The 22,045-nt window shown below is 34.7% G+C and overlaps 1 protein-coding gene across 2 annotated transcripts in view; it reads left to right on the top strand.

The window, feature by feature from the left end:
• Nucleotides 1–22,045, top strand: part of PTPN3 (protein tyrosine phosphatase non-receptor type 3) — a 119,602-nt gene that overhangs the window by 50,861 nt on the left and 46,696 nt on the right. For both annotated transcript variants that reach the window (XM_041408168.1, XM_041408167.1), the window contains exons 8-11: nt 3,722–3,842; nt 7,577–7,664; nt 12,621–12,709; nt 17,899–17,962. In XM_041408168.1, coding sequence (XP_041264102.1) covers nt 3,722–3,842; nt 7,577–7,664; nt 12,621–12,709; nt 17,899–17,962 — 362 coding nt within the window. The remainder of the gene's footprint in view (nt 1–3,721; nt 3,843–7,576; nt 7,665–12,620; nt 12,710–17,898; nt 17,963–22,045) is intronic.

Raw genomic sequence — 22,045 nt, 5'->3', positions numbered from 1 at the left:
AACTCACATGATAGCTAGTTCTATTTGTCCTGTAGGGCATCACAATTACTTAGGGACTGAGTGGGTTAGTGTTCATGTTCGCATCCTTATTTGGATACAGGTCCCACTTGTTGAAACACCTTTCCTTCTCTAACATTCACTTCTGAGGGTTTTAGACCTTTTAGGAATTTCTCTCTGAAAACCATCTTCAACATGATGTCATTTTGCTCATTCTGATGTACCATTTTAGTCTGTCTGTAGTAAGTGGCTGCATTTTTATGTTGGTTCTTTGAAACTGAATTCTGCTGTAGCGGATTGTTTTTTGATTCCAGAAACATTTTAATACTTGAATAATTTTTAGTTACTGTTGAGAAACATTTTATGCTGGAAAGTTCATCTTTCTTTTGTTGTCTTTTTGTTCATTGCCAAGAAACAATCACTTAAAATTTCTAAACTGATTAAACTGTATAGATTAAGTATTTTTTCTTTTTGTACCTCAGTTTTTATATGAAGATAAATTAACCATTAGCCTTTAATACTACATTTCACCCTCATCTCAAGAATGTGAGTCATTATTGCTGTCCTGATTTGGAGGCCAGTCATATGATCCTAACTATGTTTTAATCCTGAACTGCAGTTTTGTACGTGAGGATTTTTACAATTTATGTGCAAGACTCTTCCTGTGGTTTGTTTATTCTGTTGCCTTGTGAACTTGATCTTTTTTATGTAGTTATCCTTTTTTTTAAAACAGGCAACTCAATTCACTTTTGTGCTTTATTCATTTGACTTACAATATTAAAATTGCTATAAAGTTACAAGTTCAATATGAACCTGCTTGATTCTTTTCTGATACACTTCTCAGGTCTATAGAAAATTGATATTTAACCAGTTTCTAAAGACTAGTTTTTGTTAGCATTCCTTTGGGTAAATTTGCCCAAATGACCTATAGCTGATTTCTCATCATGGTTAGCCAATGAGTCATTTATACATTTCCCTTCTTCTGTCTGAAGTTACTTGAAATGCCCATGTGTAGAAATAAGTTCTGGTGCTATTACTTTGTGTGCAATTATTTTTCTAATTATTTACAAGTAAAGTCTGTGGAATTGGAGAGCAATGTCATCTGCACCTTGAAGGATATCTGAACAAATTACTTTTGAAAAAAGTATGAAGAATTTATGGCTTGTTTAGGCTTCAATAAGGCATAGACAGATCCTATACTCTGTAAACCTGTATGATTTCAAGACTTGTGTTTCAAGTACTTATAAGCCCTTCTTTTGTTGAAAGTTTGTATGACTGGTGTTTCAGCATGTCAGCATGGCTACTTGGCTATTGAACTCTTCTTTTACTAGAAATTTAAAAATAAATATCCTGTTTTTACTGAATATGACCTTCTAAATTAATGGTCCATCACATTCCTTCCTTTAAAGCTTTTCATATTAGATATCTAACTCTAAAATATAATATTCTGATATTCAAATATAAGGGGTTTCTTTGTTTTTTGACTCCTCCTTTGTTCCAATTTCTCTCACTTTGCTCTGTATTCTTTGCCATTTATAATAAATTAAGGAGCAACAATAGTCTAGAATGGAGAAAGGTTAAAATATTATTATTTTTATACTCTGAGTTAGTATCTGCTGACTTGTGTTGATCAGAGCAGAAACTATATCAGGAGAGACTCAGATTAGAAATAGGTCTTTAATATTTCTTACCCTCCTTCTCTGTGCTGGAGAAATCCAGTAAAGAGATAGAAGCATCATGGGGTATTATTCCTGCCGAAGTCTTGATATGTCCTAACTTTTTTCCCTACCTGGATAATTAAATCTTGCACAAGATCATTAGTCTTGCAAGATGTTTCTCTTCTACTGTAACAGCGGCTAGGGAGTTGGAGAAACTAAATTGCTCCCCTTGTTGGCATGGCCTCAGGTAGCTAGTAGCAAGAGGGAAAAAACTCAGTGTAGCCTATTTAGAAGATTAGAAAGAAGATTACCTCATAATGTATGGAGGAGTAGCAGTTGTCCCTTTTAGAGAAGGTAAAATTACAGAAACTGCTTTATCTTATTCCTGACAATCTGGTCTTTTCCCATTGGCAAAAGCAGAATTCAAGCTGGCTGCAGCAAACCTTAAAGATGTAGATTGTTTCATAGAAAAGATTGGTTGTGTTAATGACTAGTAAAGGAAAGGATCCTCAATCAACTACTGTAATTGTGAAATTGTGGGGGTTTTTTTACACTGTTTTTAGCATACTATTTATTTCTAAAAGTTTCAAATTTTCAGTTTTGTTTTTGTTGCCTTAGACTTAGCATTGTCAGGCTTGGACTTTTGTCAATATATGGATATTCCTAAAAATCATTTCAGTTTCTTAGGATACTTCTGCATTGTCTGCCTTGGTTGATTTGGTGGTTTTTTGTTTTGTTTTTATTCATTCTTGGATTTTTGTTTTTCTTCAGATAAATTTTACAGTAATGTTTGAATACGTGTTTTGGCTCTCATGGAAAATATGTAGTCTTTTGCCTGCCACTTGCTAATTAATTTCAAGTTTAGGCTAACTTTTAAAGGAAAGAACTAAGCATGCAAGACTTTCTGCATTTAAAGTAAATCAGTTTCTCTTTCTCGTTCCCTTTTTTATTTAAATATTTCTTTTGATGCAGACAATTAGGTGTGCAACTATGTTAGCTTTTGACTGCATTTCCCTGGGAATTGTATTGTATCATTGTAGTTCCATTTTCTGGACCATATAAATCATGCAGTTTGAATATACATATAAGTGGCAAATGTTAGTTATCGGCTGCATTGCAGATCCTGCATAATTACTAGGTGTAAGCTATTTCTCATGTGCTCCTCTTGCCACTCAGCTTGAATCACTTAAATGTCGCTTTCATACTTTTTTAAAAAATTTTCTGGAAAATAGTGTTAATATTATTAGTATACTAGTATATATATTAGTATACACATTAGTATATTAGTATATCCTAAAAGTGTGTTCTTGAACTTTGATTTAGTTGAGGAGCTTTCGATGCTGAATTGTTTGCAGCCTATCAGTTACTTTTCTTTTGTGTTAATTTGCAAATCATTCCAATAACTTCTGGGAAACTTTAAGGCTTTATAATCACTATTCTGTACTCCTTATGAAAAAGAAGGTTAATACAGCTTGTAGTTATTTACTTTTTGTAGCAGCTTGGTAATGTTATGTATCAATCAGCAGTTATTTCACATTTTCCGTTAAGTAATTCACAGCTAAATTTCTAGGACAGGGATATAGTTGGTAGTTGAGCGATTTCCACCTGAATTTGGGAAGAGTGGATGCTTTTTAAATGACAGATCTTGCTGAAGACTTCTAACATGTTCTAGTCAAGTAAATGTGTCAAATTTATTTCATTTGCCATCTCTTACTGAAGCAGTTTGGTGTTCTCTGATGTTACAGTGCTGCACGTCTGTGTCAGCACAGCACATGACATCTGTCTGGTGCATTACGGGTTGTGATGCAAAAGTGAGGCTACATAAGTAACTAAATAAAGTACTGAGTCATTGAGTGCCTGAGATTATAGTTATGGTAAGTGTATTTTGAAAAAAATCTTACCTTGCTGAGGTCATACAGTTCCCGATGTTCGACACTTCTTGTATGTTGGGAAATAATTAGTAATTTCTGCATTTTCCTGTATGTGTTTTAATGGGAAGGAATTTCTTCTAAACAAAAATCCAATTAACTATGAAAACTGTATATGTGTTTCTTGTTTCTTAACAGCACAACTTGGAGACTATAATGCTTCAGTGCATTGTTCAGGATATCTTTCAAATTACAACTTTATACCGGAGCAGAACAAAGATTTTCTTACCAAAGTAGAAACACTACATGAGCAACACAGGTAATGTGAGCTTTTAGTTCTCTCTCACCTCTTGAGTTTAAAAAAAAAAAACAAAAAACAAAAAAAAAAAAAAAGATGTCAAAAGGAAGACTCAAGTTCTTAGTAGTTTCATTACAACAGCCAACTTATTTCATATATCTTCTGTTAAATTAAATACTTGGGTTCATCATAGAGATTCTAGATTAATTATATTCAGAGTATGATGCTAATGTGTTGAAACATTTTAATAAATTTCTGGTTATAACCTCCAGGAGATTAGTTAGCCTTAAATTTTATTAAAGACAACAATCTAGAACGCTATACTAGATGTTTGAGGAATTTGCAGCATGAAGAACATTTGATCATTTTTCAAATTCTACAGATGTGTTTTTGTCTATATCTGTGGAAAAAAAGCTCCAAGAAATGCCATAACTATAAAACACTTCAATTAACTTTGTGCTTTCACTCCCCTCTCCTGAGTGTAATACAAAGGCTGCAACAGATTATTCCAGTCACTGAACTGATAATTATTTTTTCTGACCCTGCTGATTTGTCTCTTGTAAGACTGCAGCTTTGGAATTAGTGGTGTTGATCAGACACTTGCAAGCTGAATTCAAATATACCAATCTAAGAAATTGTCTGTGAGCAAATGAAATCCAAATCTCTGTAGACTTGTTTTCTCTGTCTGTATCTTGACTGCAGTAGAGCTAATTGCCCGCTCTCTTAGTTTCTTTGATTTATACCCTGAAATATTTCCATTTTCATGTCTTCCTAATGTCCCTCAGCTGTTTTTTTCTCATCTTTCAATACTCTTACTTTTCCCTCTGGTTTTTTTACTGCTAGTGGGTGTAGTGAGTAGTTCTGAACTTCACGTGTGCTCCCTGTCCATCCAGAGCAGGCCTTGTCATTTATGAGGCAAAAGAAGATAACCACTGAACTCTTAACTCCAGCTGTCCTTTCTGTTGGAGATACTAATCTGGGCTGCTTTCCTAACAGTTCGTGCTCAGGCACACAACAGGTGATGCTTCTACTCCTTAATTTGCAGTTTCCTCACTAGTTTTTGAGGGGGACTTTTAGACAGGAATGAGTAAACCTGCTTGTCTTTAGGAAGGAGTCACCTTGGAGACCACTGAGGGAAGTTTCTGAAGAGTCTTGGATTGGCTGGGTTGAGCTCATCTATTTAGTGCTGTGGTAGCAAGAGATATAAAACTGGTTATGTTCTGCAGAGGAAGGATCAGATGTTAGCATTGGTCCAGACTGAGGTGTGGTGAGGTCTGTTGGAAAGACTGCTTTCTTGTCTGTGTCCTTTCAGTGATATCAATGCTTTCATTGAGTGCCTTTGGTGGAGTGAAGCATTGATGGTTGAGAAGTTTAACTTCCATATTGGATTTAACAGAGGTGTTGGTAATTGAAAGTATGAATAAAAATATGAGTTGATTGGACTGGAAAAAAATGTTTCTTTATTGTTTTAACACCTCTTTTGAAACTTAACTCTTAAGGCCAATTTACATTAGAGTGCAGGGAGAGGCAGACAAATTATTGTATATTCTGGCAGTATTTCTTTCATACTCCTTTGGCATTCGTATGTCTCAGACATGAATTTGACTAGATCAGTGCCAAGAACATACTTCACAGGAATGGTTCTGGTGTTCATCAGAGCTGCTGGGAAGGAAAGACGGAAAGGAAGAGTTTACTTTTTTACCCCTTGAGAGAACATCGTTGCTTTGGAATGAGATATCTGCTAATCTGGAATAAAAAAATATTGCTGTAAACCATAAAGGTTATCTGTAAATAATTGTAGCTTTGAAATTGGTATTCTTGTATTATACAGGGTTTCAACGCCAACCCTATAAACATCTATCATTTTTTCATTCTTTAGTGTCCATCCTTTGGGAAACTTTCACAAAGCAAAATAAAAAGGCTTGAATTGCTGAAATACAGGCTTGAGAAGTTGTGTTATGTATTGTAACTCAGTGCAAGGTTTTTGTTACCTAGGTCTTATGTTGCTTTTCAAAATCTGAGGAAGTATTCCCTGAACAAGTTCGTGTCACACTGTTCAATGGACAGTATGTAGCTGTTAAAGCAGCTATTGTCATGTTGAACTGGTATAGCTTCAGAAATTTTCCTTTTGTGTTCATCTCTAAATCCATTGGGGGATTTTTCTGTATATAGTTGGTTCTAACGTGGTTTTCCTGCTGTGTTTTGCTTAGTAAAATAAGCAGCCTGAGATCTTAGGATGCAGATGTTGTCCAAATTGTTCAGGTTTTCATAGTGCTTGCTAGATTCTGTCATCAGTTTGAAGAGAAGGATGCATTTATAACTAAATAGGATGCTTATATTCCAGGTGAGGTTTGCTAGTCCTTGGGTATCAACAACTACAAAAATTGGAACATCAAGACCAGTTTCCTCTTGCCTGTTTATCTCACTGAATAATTACCATCTGCTTAGGGACCTGAAGGTTTCATTTCACCTCTAATTGAGTAGGAGGGTGTACAATAACGAGTAAAAAACCTAAGTGTGTTCTGAGATACTTGTTGGCCCTTCAAGACACAAGACATGACTGGTCTGATGTAGATGGAGTATACAAACTGAGAATTAAAATTTGCAGGCATATCTTGTTAGTGTGTAGCAGGCTTTCTGAAGAAAGTACTTGATCAAATGATTTAAAATGACAGTAGTGTACTCCTGCAAATGTATTCAGAATCCTTTTAACCAAATGGGCATTTCACATTGGTTTGCTTCTATAATTTTCTGACACACTGAAAGATATAGGGTCTATAAAGTTTTTCAGAATCAAGGTAACAATAATCAGTATAATAGATCTGAGAAACCAGTTTAGCTCAGGATTGTGACAAACAGCAGTTTTCTTCTTCGTTGCTCTCTTTTTTCCTGATATTATGCCATCCTCAAGCCACACTGGATGTGGCTTTCATGTTCAAAGTAGCTTTCAGTTTTCTGCAGCATGATGTAATATTTCCTAGAGTGGCTCTTTCAGGGCGTTGTATTTTGACAGCTTTGCATTTAAAAAGAAGGATATTAATTGGAAGCCACAGATGCTGGAGTTCCTAAGATAACACAATGTTACGTCAACTTTTTGCAGGTTGTACCTAAATTGCATTTGATTAATGTAATTTTATGCGTGTTGTTTTGGAAGCTTACCTAGCAAAGAGATGTTTTTACCTGTACTTATAGAAGCTTTCTTGAAGATGAGGTCAAATGCCTTTATTATTTTAATGTCTTGCCTGCAGGACAAAAATATATTTTAGGACTTACAGATTTTAGGTAAACTCAGAGGACTTTTCCTCGGTGAGTTTCATAACTTTAACTTTTAATCTGTTCTTTCCCCTTTATTTTATTAGTACACTTGTGCTTCTTATCTTTCTTCTACATGACTTCTTTCTGAGAGACTATGAAATATACAATATTTACAGATACAGCTTCTTATTAAAAAGACAGATTTTATAGGGGAATTGTTTCCTCATCCCTTTGAACATAACAGATAACAAAGATTTTTCTAAAAATAGCTAGTCCAGAGTGACTAAGGTAATAAAATCACATATAATTAACTTAATTTTTTGGGAGTACTTTAGCAGGGCCTTCACCAGTAAAAAAGTTGTGGCACTACCTAATATGGGGTTTCTCTGAGACAGTGGACTTTGGCATTCTTCTGGTTTTATGCATTTGGAATAAATATAATATAATTTTGTTTTTACTTTTCTGTGGTTCATGTTTATTATTTTTTTCCCTTCTTCTAGTGGCCTCAAGCAATCTGAAGCAGAGTCCTGCTATATAAATATAGCAAGAACACTTGAATTCTATGGAGTGGAATTGCACAGTGGTAGAGTATGTTTACATTGTAATTTTTCCCTTGGAAAGTAAATTTATATGCTTTTTTTTACATTAATTAATAGTAGTAAAAAAAAAGAATAATATTTAAGTACTGACTATCATGTGTTGTTTTTAAGTAGAGCTGGGTAATTTTTCAGTAACTTATGTGTGACATAGGTGATAGAATTTCAACCAAATAAGCTAGAACTCATCGAAAGTGTAACAAAGTATTTTTAAGACAAACTATTTAATTACTGCAATATATTTTTCTTAATAATTTTACAAAGATTTCTGAGTGTCTTACCATGAAGGAAAATGAATGCTCTGGTTAGTGCTGTTAGTTGGCAGGTGTTTTAAGAGTTTCATTTCTCTGAATTTCTAGCACTAATTTCTTAAGTGTTAAGAATATATAGGGTTTTGTGGTTTTTTGTTTGTTTATTTGTTTTTTTATTTTGTTTTGGTTTTTTTTTTGGTTTAAATTTCTGTATTCCCAGATTCCAGGCTAAGTCTAAGTATTTAACAGCTTGAGCAATGACCAGTAAAAATGTATTTGAACTCTTTTAGATACAAGGTGTTCATTGATAAGAAACATGTCTTAGTGTTTCACCGTCTACTGCAATTTAGTCAAAAAATTAATTTTTTGACTACACTATTCATCCGAAATGAATCCCCAAAATGCTTTTTTATTTGCATCCTAGGTTGCAAGTTACCTTTTGTGCTTCTGTGCAATAGTGAATTGTTTTTCTATAAGACTTGTAGTGTGAAAACCAAAGGAAGTGTACTGCAGATAATTGATGTCCTAGGTGAAGATGACCTCTAGTTTTCCTAACTTTTTTTGAGGTTTGTTAATAATCCTGACACTAAGAGTTATAATGAAAAATTGATAAATTTATTTAATGATGAGGAAGGAATAAACTGAGCCATTTGCTTCCTTCAACATATTTTCTTCTTGTTTTTCTTTACGCTGCCACAAATAGGTGAGTGTTGCATTGGATTTCTAGATGTTCCTAAAGCACTTCTGTATGAAGCCACTGTAATTACATTCATATTCATGAAATGCAGTGCTCAAATGGTAGACACTTTTTTAATAATGGAGAAAAGTAGAAAGGAAAGGAAATTATCTTAGTAAATCTGACTTTGTATAGTCTGTCTATTGGGTCATCTGTCACCTTTCTACTTTATTGAAGAAGCTCTTAGTGTTACACTTGAGATCACTATATGCACTTAACTTGATTGGATATTTGCCTTTTAACTTCTATTATAGCCTAGTATTTTGGTAAGCCAACTTGAGTGCTAAGACTTCCACACTAGACTGTGACCAGTCTCTTAATATTGATGGGATGTTGTTTCTGAAAGCTCTTCCAATTTCCATTGTCCTTCCTGAGCTGCAGTCTGCTGAACTGCATGCAGGATGTCAGTAGTGGTTTTACCAGTGCCAGTGGTGATAATAGGCTGGATTCAGACATTTTCAGTTAGATGAAATTTCACTGCAGGTGATTTTGCTGCTGTTTCAATTCAAAATAATAGTTTTATCAAAATTCAGGTTTTTTAAGGATGAAATATTTGAAGTGATCTGGTTTTTCTAGCCATTGAACTAGACAGCTAGACGTTTAGAAGCTGCAAGGAAGGAAATAGAACCCAAACCAGAAAATATCATGCCACCTTTCAAATTGAGTTTTGATATCATTTGAATGCTGAGCTTCATTCTTCCTCTCCCTTCCTCATCTCAGAGTAGGCAACAGGAAAAGAAAAGTACAGAGAAGGATAATAATCACAAATGTTTTAAGGAAAAGCCTTCTGTAGCAGGTGAATAGCATGGAGAATGTGAATAGCCAACAAGCTCTTCAGTCTACCCAAAAAGAGACAGGTTTAAGTAAAGGAACTTTATTCATAAGGCTGCAGTTGAACTGTAGGGTTACTTCTGATTTAATGGATGCCCAAGGTGAAATAGCTCTCAGGAACAGTCAGGCAGTCACTGGAGTCCATTAAACATAAAAGAAGCTTCTAAACCAGGAAATCCTTTACCTGTAAATGACCTGAAACTGAGAAGGGAAGTTGTTAGTCAAGGTGTAGTTGGTTGTCTCTGAAGTTTTGTCCTTCAGAACATCAGTTGCTGCTCACTGTTTGGATTGAGTGCCACGAGGCAAATCTCTCAACCAACATGAGGTTGGTCTTGCTCCTTGTAAGAAGTCTACAGTGAAGGTTTATAAGCTGCTTCTTCACAGAGGCTACTGTGTCCTGCCCCTGCTTTGGCAGGGATGTTTACAGTGCCTCCTGATATCCTCCCCCCAATCAGAACTACTTTTAAATCTTCCTTCCAGTTTTGTCACATCCCAGTGCCTTGACCAGATTTATCAGGGGCTAATTAAACTGCGTCTCTGTGAAAGGCTTTATCTCTGTGGATTCTGATGATCTTTTTCCTCTTAGATTGTGTAAAGCAGAAGAACCAGGTAACACCTGGCTTTTGTACTAATGGCCCAAAGAAGCTGGTGCTCCTGTACTGGTGGTTGAGAGTGGGATACTTTTGGATAATGTTTCTTGAAGAGCAGATGGATATATAGCTTCCTTTTTTTTTTTTTTTTTTTTTTTAATGATACAAAGTTAAATATTTAATGTAAGTGTGAGCCTTTTTTTCGGGAACTTACTAAACATGCAACTTCAATCTGAGCTCAGTTTTCATCTGCAAACACTTCTGCTTTTTTTTGATGAAAAATCTGAACTGCTAAAATATTTAAATATGTGATAGTGCTAGGAGACTTGAGAGAGTGAATTCAATATCTTAAAACTATATTGATATTTCTTGAATTTCTAATCTCCTTTTCACTCTGGACCACTATCCCCACTGCTCAATAATTAATCTCCTGTTAACTTATCTTTCATTTCTTTCATTTTTACTCAGACGGTTGAAGATAGGAAATTTGTTGAATCAATATTATTTTCATATCTACAAAAATCAAAATGGTAATTGTAAATTAAATCAAATATGAATCAGTACTTAACTAGCTAGATGCCTGGCATGGTAATTTTTTATCTTTACAAATTTTATTATTATCTTCTTCATGTTACCTGTTTTTTAATAAAAATATGGATCTTATTTCTTTGTTATGCAATTTAACAGTTTGATATTTTGAAAGGGAAATAACTGTACACCAATATCATATTTCATATAAGAGGAATAGCTCTTTATGCTATTCCAGCATCTTGATTTTGTGTTTCTTGGGCTCAATACTAGAGAATTCATAATAACATGGGAGCTTAGTGGTTTGGGCTGGTGCAGAGGAGTGTAAGGAATGAACTTTGTTCTGACAAAACTTCTGGAGAAAATAGAGTAGTTTTGCCTAATTAATCCCTATCAAGTGTTTTAGATAATCCTTTATTTCTACTTAATCATGTCAATGTTAAGGTTTTATTTTTAAAGCTGTTTTTTCTTCACAGTATTGATTTTTCAAAGCAGGAACCTGGAGTAAGCACAAAGTGCTAATAATTTTTCTACCCTCCTTTAGGTTTGCCATATCATATTTAGATAATCCTTTATTTCTACTTAATCATGTCAATGTTAAGGTTTTATTTTTAAAGCTGTTTTTTCTTCACAATATTGATTTTTCAAAGCAGGAACCTAGAGTAAGCACAAAGTGCTAATAATAAAATTTTCTACCCTGCTTTAGGTTTGCCATATCATGGCAGAAACAGCTAAACTGTAGGCAGTTAATCTCCTGAAAATCTCAGTGTTCTTCCCAAGTATTAAAATACAGGGATGTCAGTTTTGGATTCCTGTATTATGCTTTGCAAATTAGGTTGGACTTCACTCATTCATGGGCCTGTATCACACTTCTATTCAACTGTTTTTAAAGGATTTATTGTAGACTTTCCACAGTATTGCCAGAGCACATGCTACCTGTTCTATTTTCCCATACTTTACTAGTATAAAGACATTGGGATTGGACATGGAGGAAAGCCATATATTAGTTGAGCCCAGAGTACCATCTAGAGGAGCAACAGTGGTACTGAAGGCTTTAGGAGAATCTGTTACCATTGTCTGTCCTTTAAAAACAGTCTGAAACTGCTTTTGAGTCAAACCTGTTATTTTAAACAATGGATTCTACTTACATGTTGATTTATGTATGCATTTAGCTCTGTTTAGAAATCTGTGTAATAACACATTAATGTGTGTTGATCATAAGAAATGGGAAGCCAAGGTTTGTAACTTCTTTAACATCACTCTGAGTTTAGGCTCAAAATGACCATTCAGCATTCTTCTCTCTGCATTTTTCTTTGGTTTTTTTAACTCAAATGTTTGCTTCTACAGAAGAATGTGTTTTCTCTTGAGTATCTCAGTACCTAGAAATGATTGTAAAATTATGTGGGGTTTTTTTTTTCCCCACCTGCATGTGTTAAGCTACCGCACAACTTTTGTTTTAGCTAATAATGGATTTCATTTAGTGTATGAAATATTCAAGTACATATGTATTTCTCCAACATATTCTCATATGGAAAATTGTGGTCACTTCCTGTGCAGTCTTTCTTGATAAGACCTTTTAGGAAAAAGTAAGGAAATATTTCCTCTCTTTTTTAAAACAGCATATAATCTGGCAATTTTTGTTCAGTTCCCAAAATTCTGTGACATTTACCTGATTAATCTTGGGAAGTATTTGAACTTCTTTCCTGAAATTAATAAGGCTAGACTTGCAAATTTACTTTTGATACAGACCTAAGGAGCATCCAGGGTAGTAGGATGAACATTACAACTTTTAATGAATGAATAATATTTAGAATGTGTAATAGATACCATCAAAAGAAAGAGATGTGCATAAATCAAAACTCAAAAATGTCATTGATTTTATTACTCAGTTTTAAATTCCTCAATTTATTCCTAGCAATTTAGGTATAGAAATCTTGAAAATACATTTATTAGTAGATAAATGTGTATGACACAAACTGCATCTGTGTTCTTACAGTATTTTTCTTTTTTAGGATCTCCATAATCTAGATCTTATGATTGGGATTGCATCCAGTGGAATTGCTGTATATAGAAAACTCATCTGTACAAGCTTCTATCCCTGGTAAATTCCTCTATTGTAAAGAAATATGTCCAGTTTTTTCCATCTTCCTTCCATTTGCTTTCACATTTTTTCCAAAGAAGCCTGTAATACCTATATTTGTTCTTTATAGAGTATTGTGGTATTTCCTTGTACTTAGATAAAAATGAAAACATACCTAGGCTTTTAAATCTTTAGGACTTTTGAAGTCCTTGCACTGTGTGAACTCTTGATCAAGTTAATTTACATACAGGTATGAGTACATTATTAGGAAAACCTTGTGGCCTTAGAGATTTGCTGCTGTTATGCTCAATAATATGTCTCTTTAAAAACAAGCAAAGCCAATCAGTATTGCTATTAAAGTTCAGCCCCTAATTCAGTCTGAATTAAGTTCAGTCTGAACTTTTTAACATGGCATTCAGCAAGAAGATACTTCTTGGAGTAGAAATGTAAAATGAGGGTTTTGGAGTTTCAGGTTTACAGGAAGTAGGATGATATAATTTAGACATTTTTAAATCTCATCAAATATGGGTACATAACATTAACAAGCAGAGAGACTTGCACATTATTCTCTGATACATAAAACATTAGAAAGCATTATTGTGCTGTAGAAAATAACCTCTTCAAAGAAATAGTGTGCACAAGAACTCTAATGTGAATGACATGAGAAGTTATATAAGCTATAATTTTTTTCAAGCACTTTTTGGGCTTTGTTAGTTATACCATACTAAAAATTGTAACCTGAATAAGAAATTATGTGCAGGCTGGGCATTTCCTTAAAGTTTTTTGATTGGATCAGAAAGAAGTGTTTTTTCAATCTTTCTTTTTTGAATGAAGTACGAACCTTTTTTTAATGCTTGATAAAGCCATAGTTTTGTCATGTTATACATGAGTTCTTTGTTGAATTTGTAATAAAAACATTATCATTTTTCTGGATAACGTTTTTGGTAAGATAGTACAGTGTTCTTAATCATGACAGAAAAATGCATTCCAAGGGGTTTTGGAAAGCAAAACTTGCTTTTTGGCCCTTAATTATACCAAAAAAAAAAAAAAAAAGCTCCCTAGCTGTATTCCTTAAATACTAGTGTCATGCCATCCTTTCAGTTATGAACCCAACCAAACAGCTTTTTTCCTATGGAAAAGCAATAAAATCACTTTCAATTAAAATACACTGCATGGTCTCTGGATTTACTTTTTTTTCTTTGCTGTGGGTTGCATTTTAACTCCCTAGGATATATTGCAATCATCCTGGATAATGCATGTCAGTAATGTTCTCATGCAGCAGCACAGTGAAAACTTGTATGTTTCCATTTCTAATGCACATTGAAGCATAAAAGACTTGTCTTTCATCTTTGTGCCTTGAGTGTTGCTCTTTCATACATCAGCCTCTCAGCTTCTTTGAACTGCTGCAGGTTTTAAAAACTGCCAGCTGGAGGCACATTTTCTGTCTTCTGCCAGTCTTGTTCTGCCAGCCTAATTGACCTAAGCAGGATATGAATTGATAATAGTTGTTCCAGAAAATCACAGAGTAATGGCATTTTAAAATCTGTGACTATATGATTTTTTTCAAGGAAGGGAAAGATAGTTTATAGCACAAAAGACAGGAGGAATCTACAGCTTCCTGTGCTACTTTTACTTCTGCAGAGCACAGAGGAATAAAACACAGATGCATTTTTCACAAAAGCCTATTCTCATTTACAGAAAAAAGTTGAGGGAAGTAAAACCCACAGGTTTTTCAGTTCAAATAATTCCCACTCTAAAATATGAGGTTTAGGCAGTAATATTTTCAGCTGACGGCTCATGCAGTTGTTTCAAGCTTTCCTACTCACTCACTTTCTCTCTCCCTCTCTCTCTGTAAAAATTTCTTTTCAACTTGAAAGCAAAAGCTCCCTGCGCAGGGGCTAACTTTTTGATATTTTATTTCTGGCATCTTGCATGAGTTAATCATAATTATTTGTTCAGGAATGGTTTCCATTCTCTGATCCCACCAAAACAAGCAAAACACTGAAAATCACCAGAGTGGAGCTGCTTGGGATGTATTTGTAGTATTGATTCTTACTTTTATTTTAGATTTCCAAGCAGGATATATTTCTGTAATGCCTGAAGTGGTATTTATTTAGGCTCTTTATGTAACACCATTTGTACCAAGTGGTTTTTCCTATGGACTCTGCAAACTTCACCATTAACGAGTTAGAACTCAAGGTGGCAGCAAACACCATCAAAGCACTCTTTCCAAAATTTTAAGTAAAATACTCTGCAATGGAAGACAACAATACAACTATGCCATATGGTAGTAGTCAAAGGGGACCAAAGTTTTCAGGAACAGAGGCAGTGAGAGAGTTCTGCCTTGGCAAAAAGATGCTTTTCAATCAGAGCAACCTACGTGAAGAGCTGACTGATCAGTCAGCGACAATGCAAGTAAAGATAGGTTTAAAAAATAGCTTTGGATTTAATGCAGTATTTTGTGCACTCTGCAGAGTTATTCTAAAGGGTGCTTAACTGTTATGTGATAATTTCTAGATGATTTTGCAAGTAAAATATTAATGGCAAAAACATACAAACACTCTATATCAGCAGCAACTAAAGTTAGGTATTAAATGCTTTTGTGTATGCAGTTTCACTGCTTTGAAAACTTCAGAGAAACTGTTTGAGGAGTGCATAATACATTGTTAGTTAAAACTTTGAAAACAAGTATCTCGCATAGCAAATTGGACAGAAACCTTCTTCAGTGGCAAAGTATAGGATTTACAGGTAAAGAAAGTTTTTCTTTCTTCAAGTCACAAGTACCAGCTGTTAGTACTAAGTTCTAGGATGGTACTGCCAGTTTAATCAAAAATTAACAATTCTGTGGCCCACAGAGTGACAAATCTATTTTGATGCTTGTAAATTATAGGAAGATAGGACCCAAAAGATCCATCATTCTTAATAGGCTACAACTAGTGAGTACTTTTCAAGTAAACCATGAAATTTAATGATTTGTGAATGATGCATAGTCACTGAACAGATTATTGGTGAGAGAGAAGGGCCCTGAGCCACCAGTTATAATAATAGTAACTGCATTCTATTAATATAATTTTTGGGTATGGCATCTTCAAGAACTTATTAAGTCTAAGTGCTTTGACACCTTAATCTCCTAGATATTTTTCTAGATTTTTCTAGGTGTGAACATTTAGTCAATTTGTGGGCATAACATTGCAAATGGTTTTTAGTTATTGTTAAATAAAAATGTCATAGTATCAAGTGTTCTTCATGCCTGAACTAAATAGCTTTAGTTGTAATTTAAGGAGACTGAATGGAATTGCCAGGGGTATTCTATTTAGGAGAGTGTCAAAAAAAAGAGACTTAGTGCCCTGATTTGACTTGAAGTGATTATATGGTCACACACTGAATTATGGAGGTTGTTTTGGTTTTGATGGGATTTTGGTAGTTGTTTGTTTGTTTGGGGTTTTTTTAAATAAAAGCAGGGTGTAGTGGAGAGCTATTGAGGGAGTTTTGGTACTGTAGGACGCTAGCTCCCTTTTTGTTGTTGGGTGGAGGGCTTTTCACTTAGTCTAACCTTAGTCTGCAGGGTTAGTTTTCCGTGTCCTGCATTTCAGCTGGCTTCATGTTGGGGTAAGACCAGACCATGACGGCAACTTTGGAATAACTCCAAAAACTTGTTGGTTGAAGTTTAGTCTAAGTCAAGAAATATGGTAAGAAAGAACCAGAAGCACAAAACTTGAGTGGTACTAGTTCAGGCAGAGTAGCACTAGAGTCAAGAAAGAGTTATATAAAATGAATTGCAGCTCAGGAAATACAACTGAAAATTTATATGACTTGTCAGATAGTTTAGAATCAAGAGCTTTTAGATGAGCAATGCAGATTGCTGATATTTGAGGGAGCAGGTCAAATGACACGAGTATTTTCAGAGTTGGCCTAACAGGAGAGGTGGATATGATTTCAACTTTCCATTGATTTTCACACCAGTTTTTCTGGTCAAAGAATAGTGTTGAAATACATGTTTCTTTGTGGTTCTGTAATTGATGGAGAAAAGCATTTTCTGAAAATGGCACACACTGTTTTCCACCTCTTGTACAAGAAGAGGGATAGGTAATTCCATTAATATTCTTGTTAGTAACTGGCAAATATATTCTCCTGTATCCATGAAGGATGTTGCTCTGTAACTCAAGTGCCTCTCCCTGAGCAGTGGGGAATGAGTTTTTATGCCATCCCACTTGATGAGAGCAATGCAAAAACTGTGCCAAACGGAGAGGACTTTCAACAAAGTTCATACCTGATATCTAACATCCTGTGAAGCATCCATTCATGAAAATATGAGACTTATAGCAGTAAACTTACAAAACCCTTTCATAATTTTTTTTCAGGCACATATGACTTGATCAGACCTTAAGTAGATTTCCTAAAGGAAAAGATTCCAGCTGACAATAGATCAGAGATTTCTTTGTCCAAAAATGCAGGTTTTCAATTACTGAAGTAGAATTATTGCAGAGAAAATTTAGGTATTTTAGACAAATCTTGTTTTGCTGTGAGAAGCTGTGCAGGTGGGTAGAAGTTTGTTTAATGTAGCAAAACTGATAAGTGTATAATTAAAATGAAAATTGCTTGAGCACTAATTCCAGTTGTAATCTTTACCTTAGAAAATATGCATTCACACTGTGTATATTTAAAAGGATGTGTTCAGTTCTAAAATTACCACATAAATTACATAGCAATGTTAATGAAGTGAAAAATATATTAACACTCATTCCTACAGTTTTCATCCTTCTAAAATTATGATTTTATCTAGAGATTTTGTTTAGCGATTAAGACAAATTATGAAACCAATTCTGCAAAACCTCTGCAAAGTTTCAGTTGTTGTAAGACTAACCTTGTCATGTCATTAGGGTCTTAAATTTTGTTCCTTTATTCACAGTTGTCATATGACTGTAAAGTTATACAAAAGTTGACACATTTAACATTTGTGCAGCTTAGTGTAGAGGATGTCATCAAGTTTTTTGCTGCAAGAATAGATTTGGTGGGAGAGAACTGCTGTGAACTATTTAAAGATTAAATGAGGACATCTATTTGCCACTCAACACAAGAGATGGCTGCATATTATTCATTGAATATTTTACATCTCTAATCTTTCAGGTTCACTGTACACAGTATTATTTTTCATTGTTTTATCATTCTAAACATTGCTTGTTATTTCATGGCCTGTTTCTGTCTTTTAGGGTGAACATTTTAAAAATTTCCTTTAAAAGGAAAAAGTTTTTTATACAGCAACGGCAAAAACATGTAAGTAGTCCTCTAATTTTGTTTTGCTCTAGTGACCATATTCAATATTTTATATTGAATGTAACCTACAAACTACTGATCAAAAGGCTCTGTTGGGGTAATGTGCCTTTGAAACTCTTTTGTTAACTTGGTCTTGCTATTCTGGTCTGCTTATTCCCTCTCTTTTTCCCTTTTTTTGTTTCTTTTCCAACACTGAATCTCTCCACTTTCTATCTGTTAAGACTGTATCTTTTCCGTGGAGGTTTCCTCTCCCTTGGAGACTTGGGGTAAATGCAGATCTCCATCCTTTCTCCAATATCTATTAACATAGCATATTTTCCCTTTCTCATCAGCATCTGCTGCTCTTTCCCTTGCCCTGTAGAGTTCCTTAATGCAGTGAATCTACAAAACAACTGCTTGGTCCATCTAGGGGGAGTTTGTGAGGTCTCTTCAGCTTATGGGGCTCAGAGCTCAGGAATAAAGCAAGGTCCACAATATGAAAAAAATGCCACAATATGAAAAAAAATAAATATATCTTTTTACAATGAGCATAGATTGTTTAATATGACTGAAAAACAAAAGAAAAAACTTCTCAGAAAATACTGATCAGCAGATGTATGCATATTTTAATTCACTTGAGGGCAAAACTTAGTAAAAGGTTAACTTGTACCTAAAGTTCATGGAGGCTCTTTCTGGTAGTACACAAGCTCTTAAATTTATAGGAACTGTGTTACAAGACAACCTCTTGACCCACATAGATTAGAAGGTCTGCTGAACACAGATTTCTAAGGAGGCCTTTTATTTTACCCAAAAGGAAAATGTTTTCTTCTTTTTTCTCTTTGTTGTGTACTCCTTTTTTCCCCAGTTTTGTGGACTCTTTGAAATCTGAGGAGTGAGCAAGTATGTACATGTAACTTTTCAGGATTCATGTTTAAAAAGAGTTAGTATCCAGAGATAGTGGTACTGCACTAATGCTTGCACACATACATAGCATGCACAGGGTGTGTCCTTACACACTGCAAGGGAATCTTAAGGGTTTTTTTCCTAGCTGTAAGTTTATAAATATGTTGTCTAAATGCAGACGTGTCACAGTCTGTTCATATATATTTCACTGCATGAAGAAATGAGTGGTTGATAGACCATTCTACTCACTTGTGAGCGTAAACACTTGCAAGTAGTAACTTCTTTCCTGAGTCTGAGGATTAAAAATTCACTGATAAATAGTAACTTTAAAATCTAATTATTTTCAAATATGCAGATAAGTACAGGCTTTCAGACAGCAGTTTCCAAATGTGTCTGTGAGAATAAATGTAATAACAGAACTCTCTGAGAAGGATTTGTAATACAGGGCTTGGAACTCGATTTTAAGTCTCTTCCAACCCAAACCATTCTATGATTCTCTGAAAATGAGTGTACTCACAGTAATTTTGTAATGTGGAAGAATAAAGTGTCAATATAGAACTGTCTGTGGACTTGATGTAAAATATGTGTGTTCATTACATAAAGACTTGACTGCTGTCAAAAGTAGAATTTTTGTCTCTGGAGACCTGTGTCACTTTTGAAGAGAGCAGCAATCTTAATTTGTTCAATTAAACATTTGATAAATGATGACAGTTCAAGGCTCTTGATTCTTTTAGCTTACCTTCTCTTAAGTGATCAAAGTTCTTTGTTTCATAACCTATGGAGGTGACAGTAACGCACTCAATGTCACGCTTAAAGAGCTACAGAAGTGTAAGAAAAGTTCTTACAAGGCCAGCTGCATGACCTTTTTACTCCTTCTCAGTTCATACGAAAAAGCAGACCAGGTGTGCCACTAAATCTGTGGGTAGATCCATCCTTGTCTGCCTCCTTTGTTTGAAATTTAGGGCATCAAGTGTGCAGTGCTCCAGTGGTATTGCTTGGAAAAGCTTGCTGGTGCCATGCAGTGGGAGATAGGGAGTGGAGTCCTAGGGGTTTCACCAGAATAGTGGGATGCTTGAGAGGTGTGTGAGGGCAGACAATTGCATTGGTGTCAGTCTTCAAAACAATCAGTTTTTTGCTTGGAAAGACAGAAGCAAATAGGTAAATGAATCTGAAAGTAAGGAAGATGAAAGAGTGTGGGGAAAACAGAGCAGACACGGTATATTCATAGGCAAGGTTTGACCAAAGATGATGAGAGTGCTATAGAATCTCTTTTATATTTAATATGTTGTATGTAGATACTTTACAAAAATCTACAGAAAGTTATCAAAAGCAATGTATTTGCAGTCCCCTGGGATGTTTCGTGTTTCATTGATTTGTTCTCATTTCATTTACTCCATTTTTCTTTCCTTATGCACCTTTTCTGAAAAATCAGTTTACCTTGTCTCAATCTTTCCCTTCTACTCACCTTCTCTTTTACCCTCCCACTGCTCCAGTCTGTTGTTCAGCTACTTGATTAGGAGTATGCAGTATTTATTTTTCTACTGAAGAGGCAAATAAGGACTGGGGAGCAAGACTGATGAATCAGTGAATGTCTGATGCTAGAGAAGCTCTTGACATATAGGCTTAATGAAGGGTGCAGGATTTAAGGTAGGAATAGGAGCTATGCTGTTTAGAGGCAACATTTTGTACCTTTCAGGAATGAAATTTTATTTTCAATGTGCTTATCTAATGCTTAAAAACAACTTCATTTGCTGCATACTAAAATATATCTTCACTTTTTATGTTGTAGATATTTTCAGATTTTCTGTTAATGGAGTAGGCATACGACTGATGCAGAAATTCTTCCATATGCTGAACTAGCAAAACACTTTAATTATGTGGAATTGTTCCCTTTACCTCAAATTTCTCTAATCCTCATTTTTTGATAATCATGAAAATGCCAATCTTTTAGAATTTGAGTTGAGAAGTATGGTGGGCATTAGATCCTTGGATCCCACTAGAACTCTCCTCACCTTTAAAAAAGTACACAGATTTAACAGCATAACTTGCAAGGTGGCCTGTTAGTGAGGCAGATTGTTATTAACAAAAGATTATGCTAGTCTAGAAATTGAATAAATTTTTATGAAACTTCTCAAAATATTTTTTCTAGCTTAAATCCATATTGAAACTTTCAGACCACTTAAAGGCTGCTAAGAAAGTTCTGTGACAATAGAAAAGCACACTCATAACCAGCAAAATTAATTGCTGCTATCAAACCTAAATTTAAAAACAGAATATTAGATGTACTTAGTTGCTTATCTTTATACTGTAGCTTCTCAGTATAATTGAGATGTTTGGATAAAATAATTTTTGTGGCAATTGAAAGGCCAGTGCTTCAGGCCAACAAAAATATCTATACACTTCTTTTATTTGTCTGCTGGAGTAGTAAAACCCTTCAAGTGGTATTCAACCAACAGGGAGTCATTAAACCCTTGTGATGTATGCTTTACATATTTCAAGAAATTCTGAGTTAAGATTTGCTATGCTTTCCTGCTTTATTTTATGTAACTACTTAGAAGCAATTGTGATGAACTGACAAATTGTTTCCAGTATGCAAGAGACTCAAATAACAAACCCACATCTTGAAAAGAAAATACGTTTTAAATGCTTTAATGGATATAGGGAAAATGTTCCTTGAAGACTGTAATCAGTTAAATGTTTTTCAGTGCTTATGTAAAATCAAGACAAAATCTTTTTCTCTCTCTCTCGTCTCACTGTTTTTCTTAAAAGCAAGTCTGAAGCCACAGATTCTCTGGACTAGACTTGAAGTGATTTGCAAAATGCAGGATTGCTCTCAGATACTTGTCTTTTGTAAAAGGCTGCCTAGAAATAAAAAGAACACAAGAAAAACAGATTTACTATACCAACCAAAATGGTTTGTCGTTACTTCCCGACAGGATTGTTGCTGTGAACAAGCAAAAGGTTGCCTGTCTAATTATATGTTGAGATGTCAAAATCAGTCATAATTTGGAGGAGCTAGGAAAGATGAGTGATGAAGACATCTTTTTTCACTGAGGTGCTGAGCTATTCTGGCAATTGACTCAGGTCTCACAGGTTACTTTTATTTCTACTCTATGCTTTGCTCTCATTCCACTTTCTTTCCGTCAATAACTAGATTAACTAACCAAAGCTTTCTCTTGTACAAAACTCTTGGGATAAACA

This window comes from Onychostruthus taczanowskii, unplaced genomic scaffold (genome assembly GCF_017590055.1).
Source record: "Onychostruthus taczanowskii isolate IOZ18803 unplaced genomic scaffold, ASM1759005v1 scaffold29, whole genome shotgun sequence".
In the NCBI taxonomy this organism is placed as follows: Eukaryota; Metazoa; Chordata; class Aves; order Passeriformes; family Passeridae; genus Onychostruthus; species Onychostruthus taczanowskii.
Note: the sequence above shows the minus strand (reverse complement) of the source record. Positions and strands in the feature narration are given on the sequence as shown.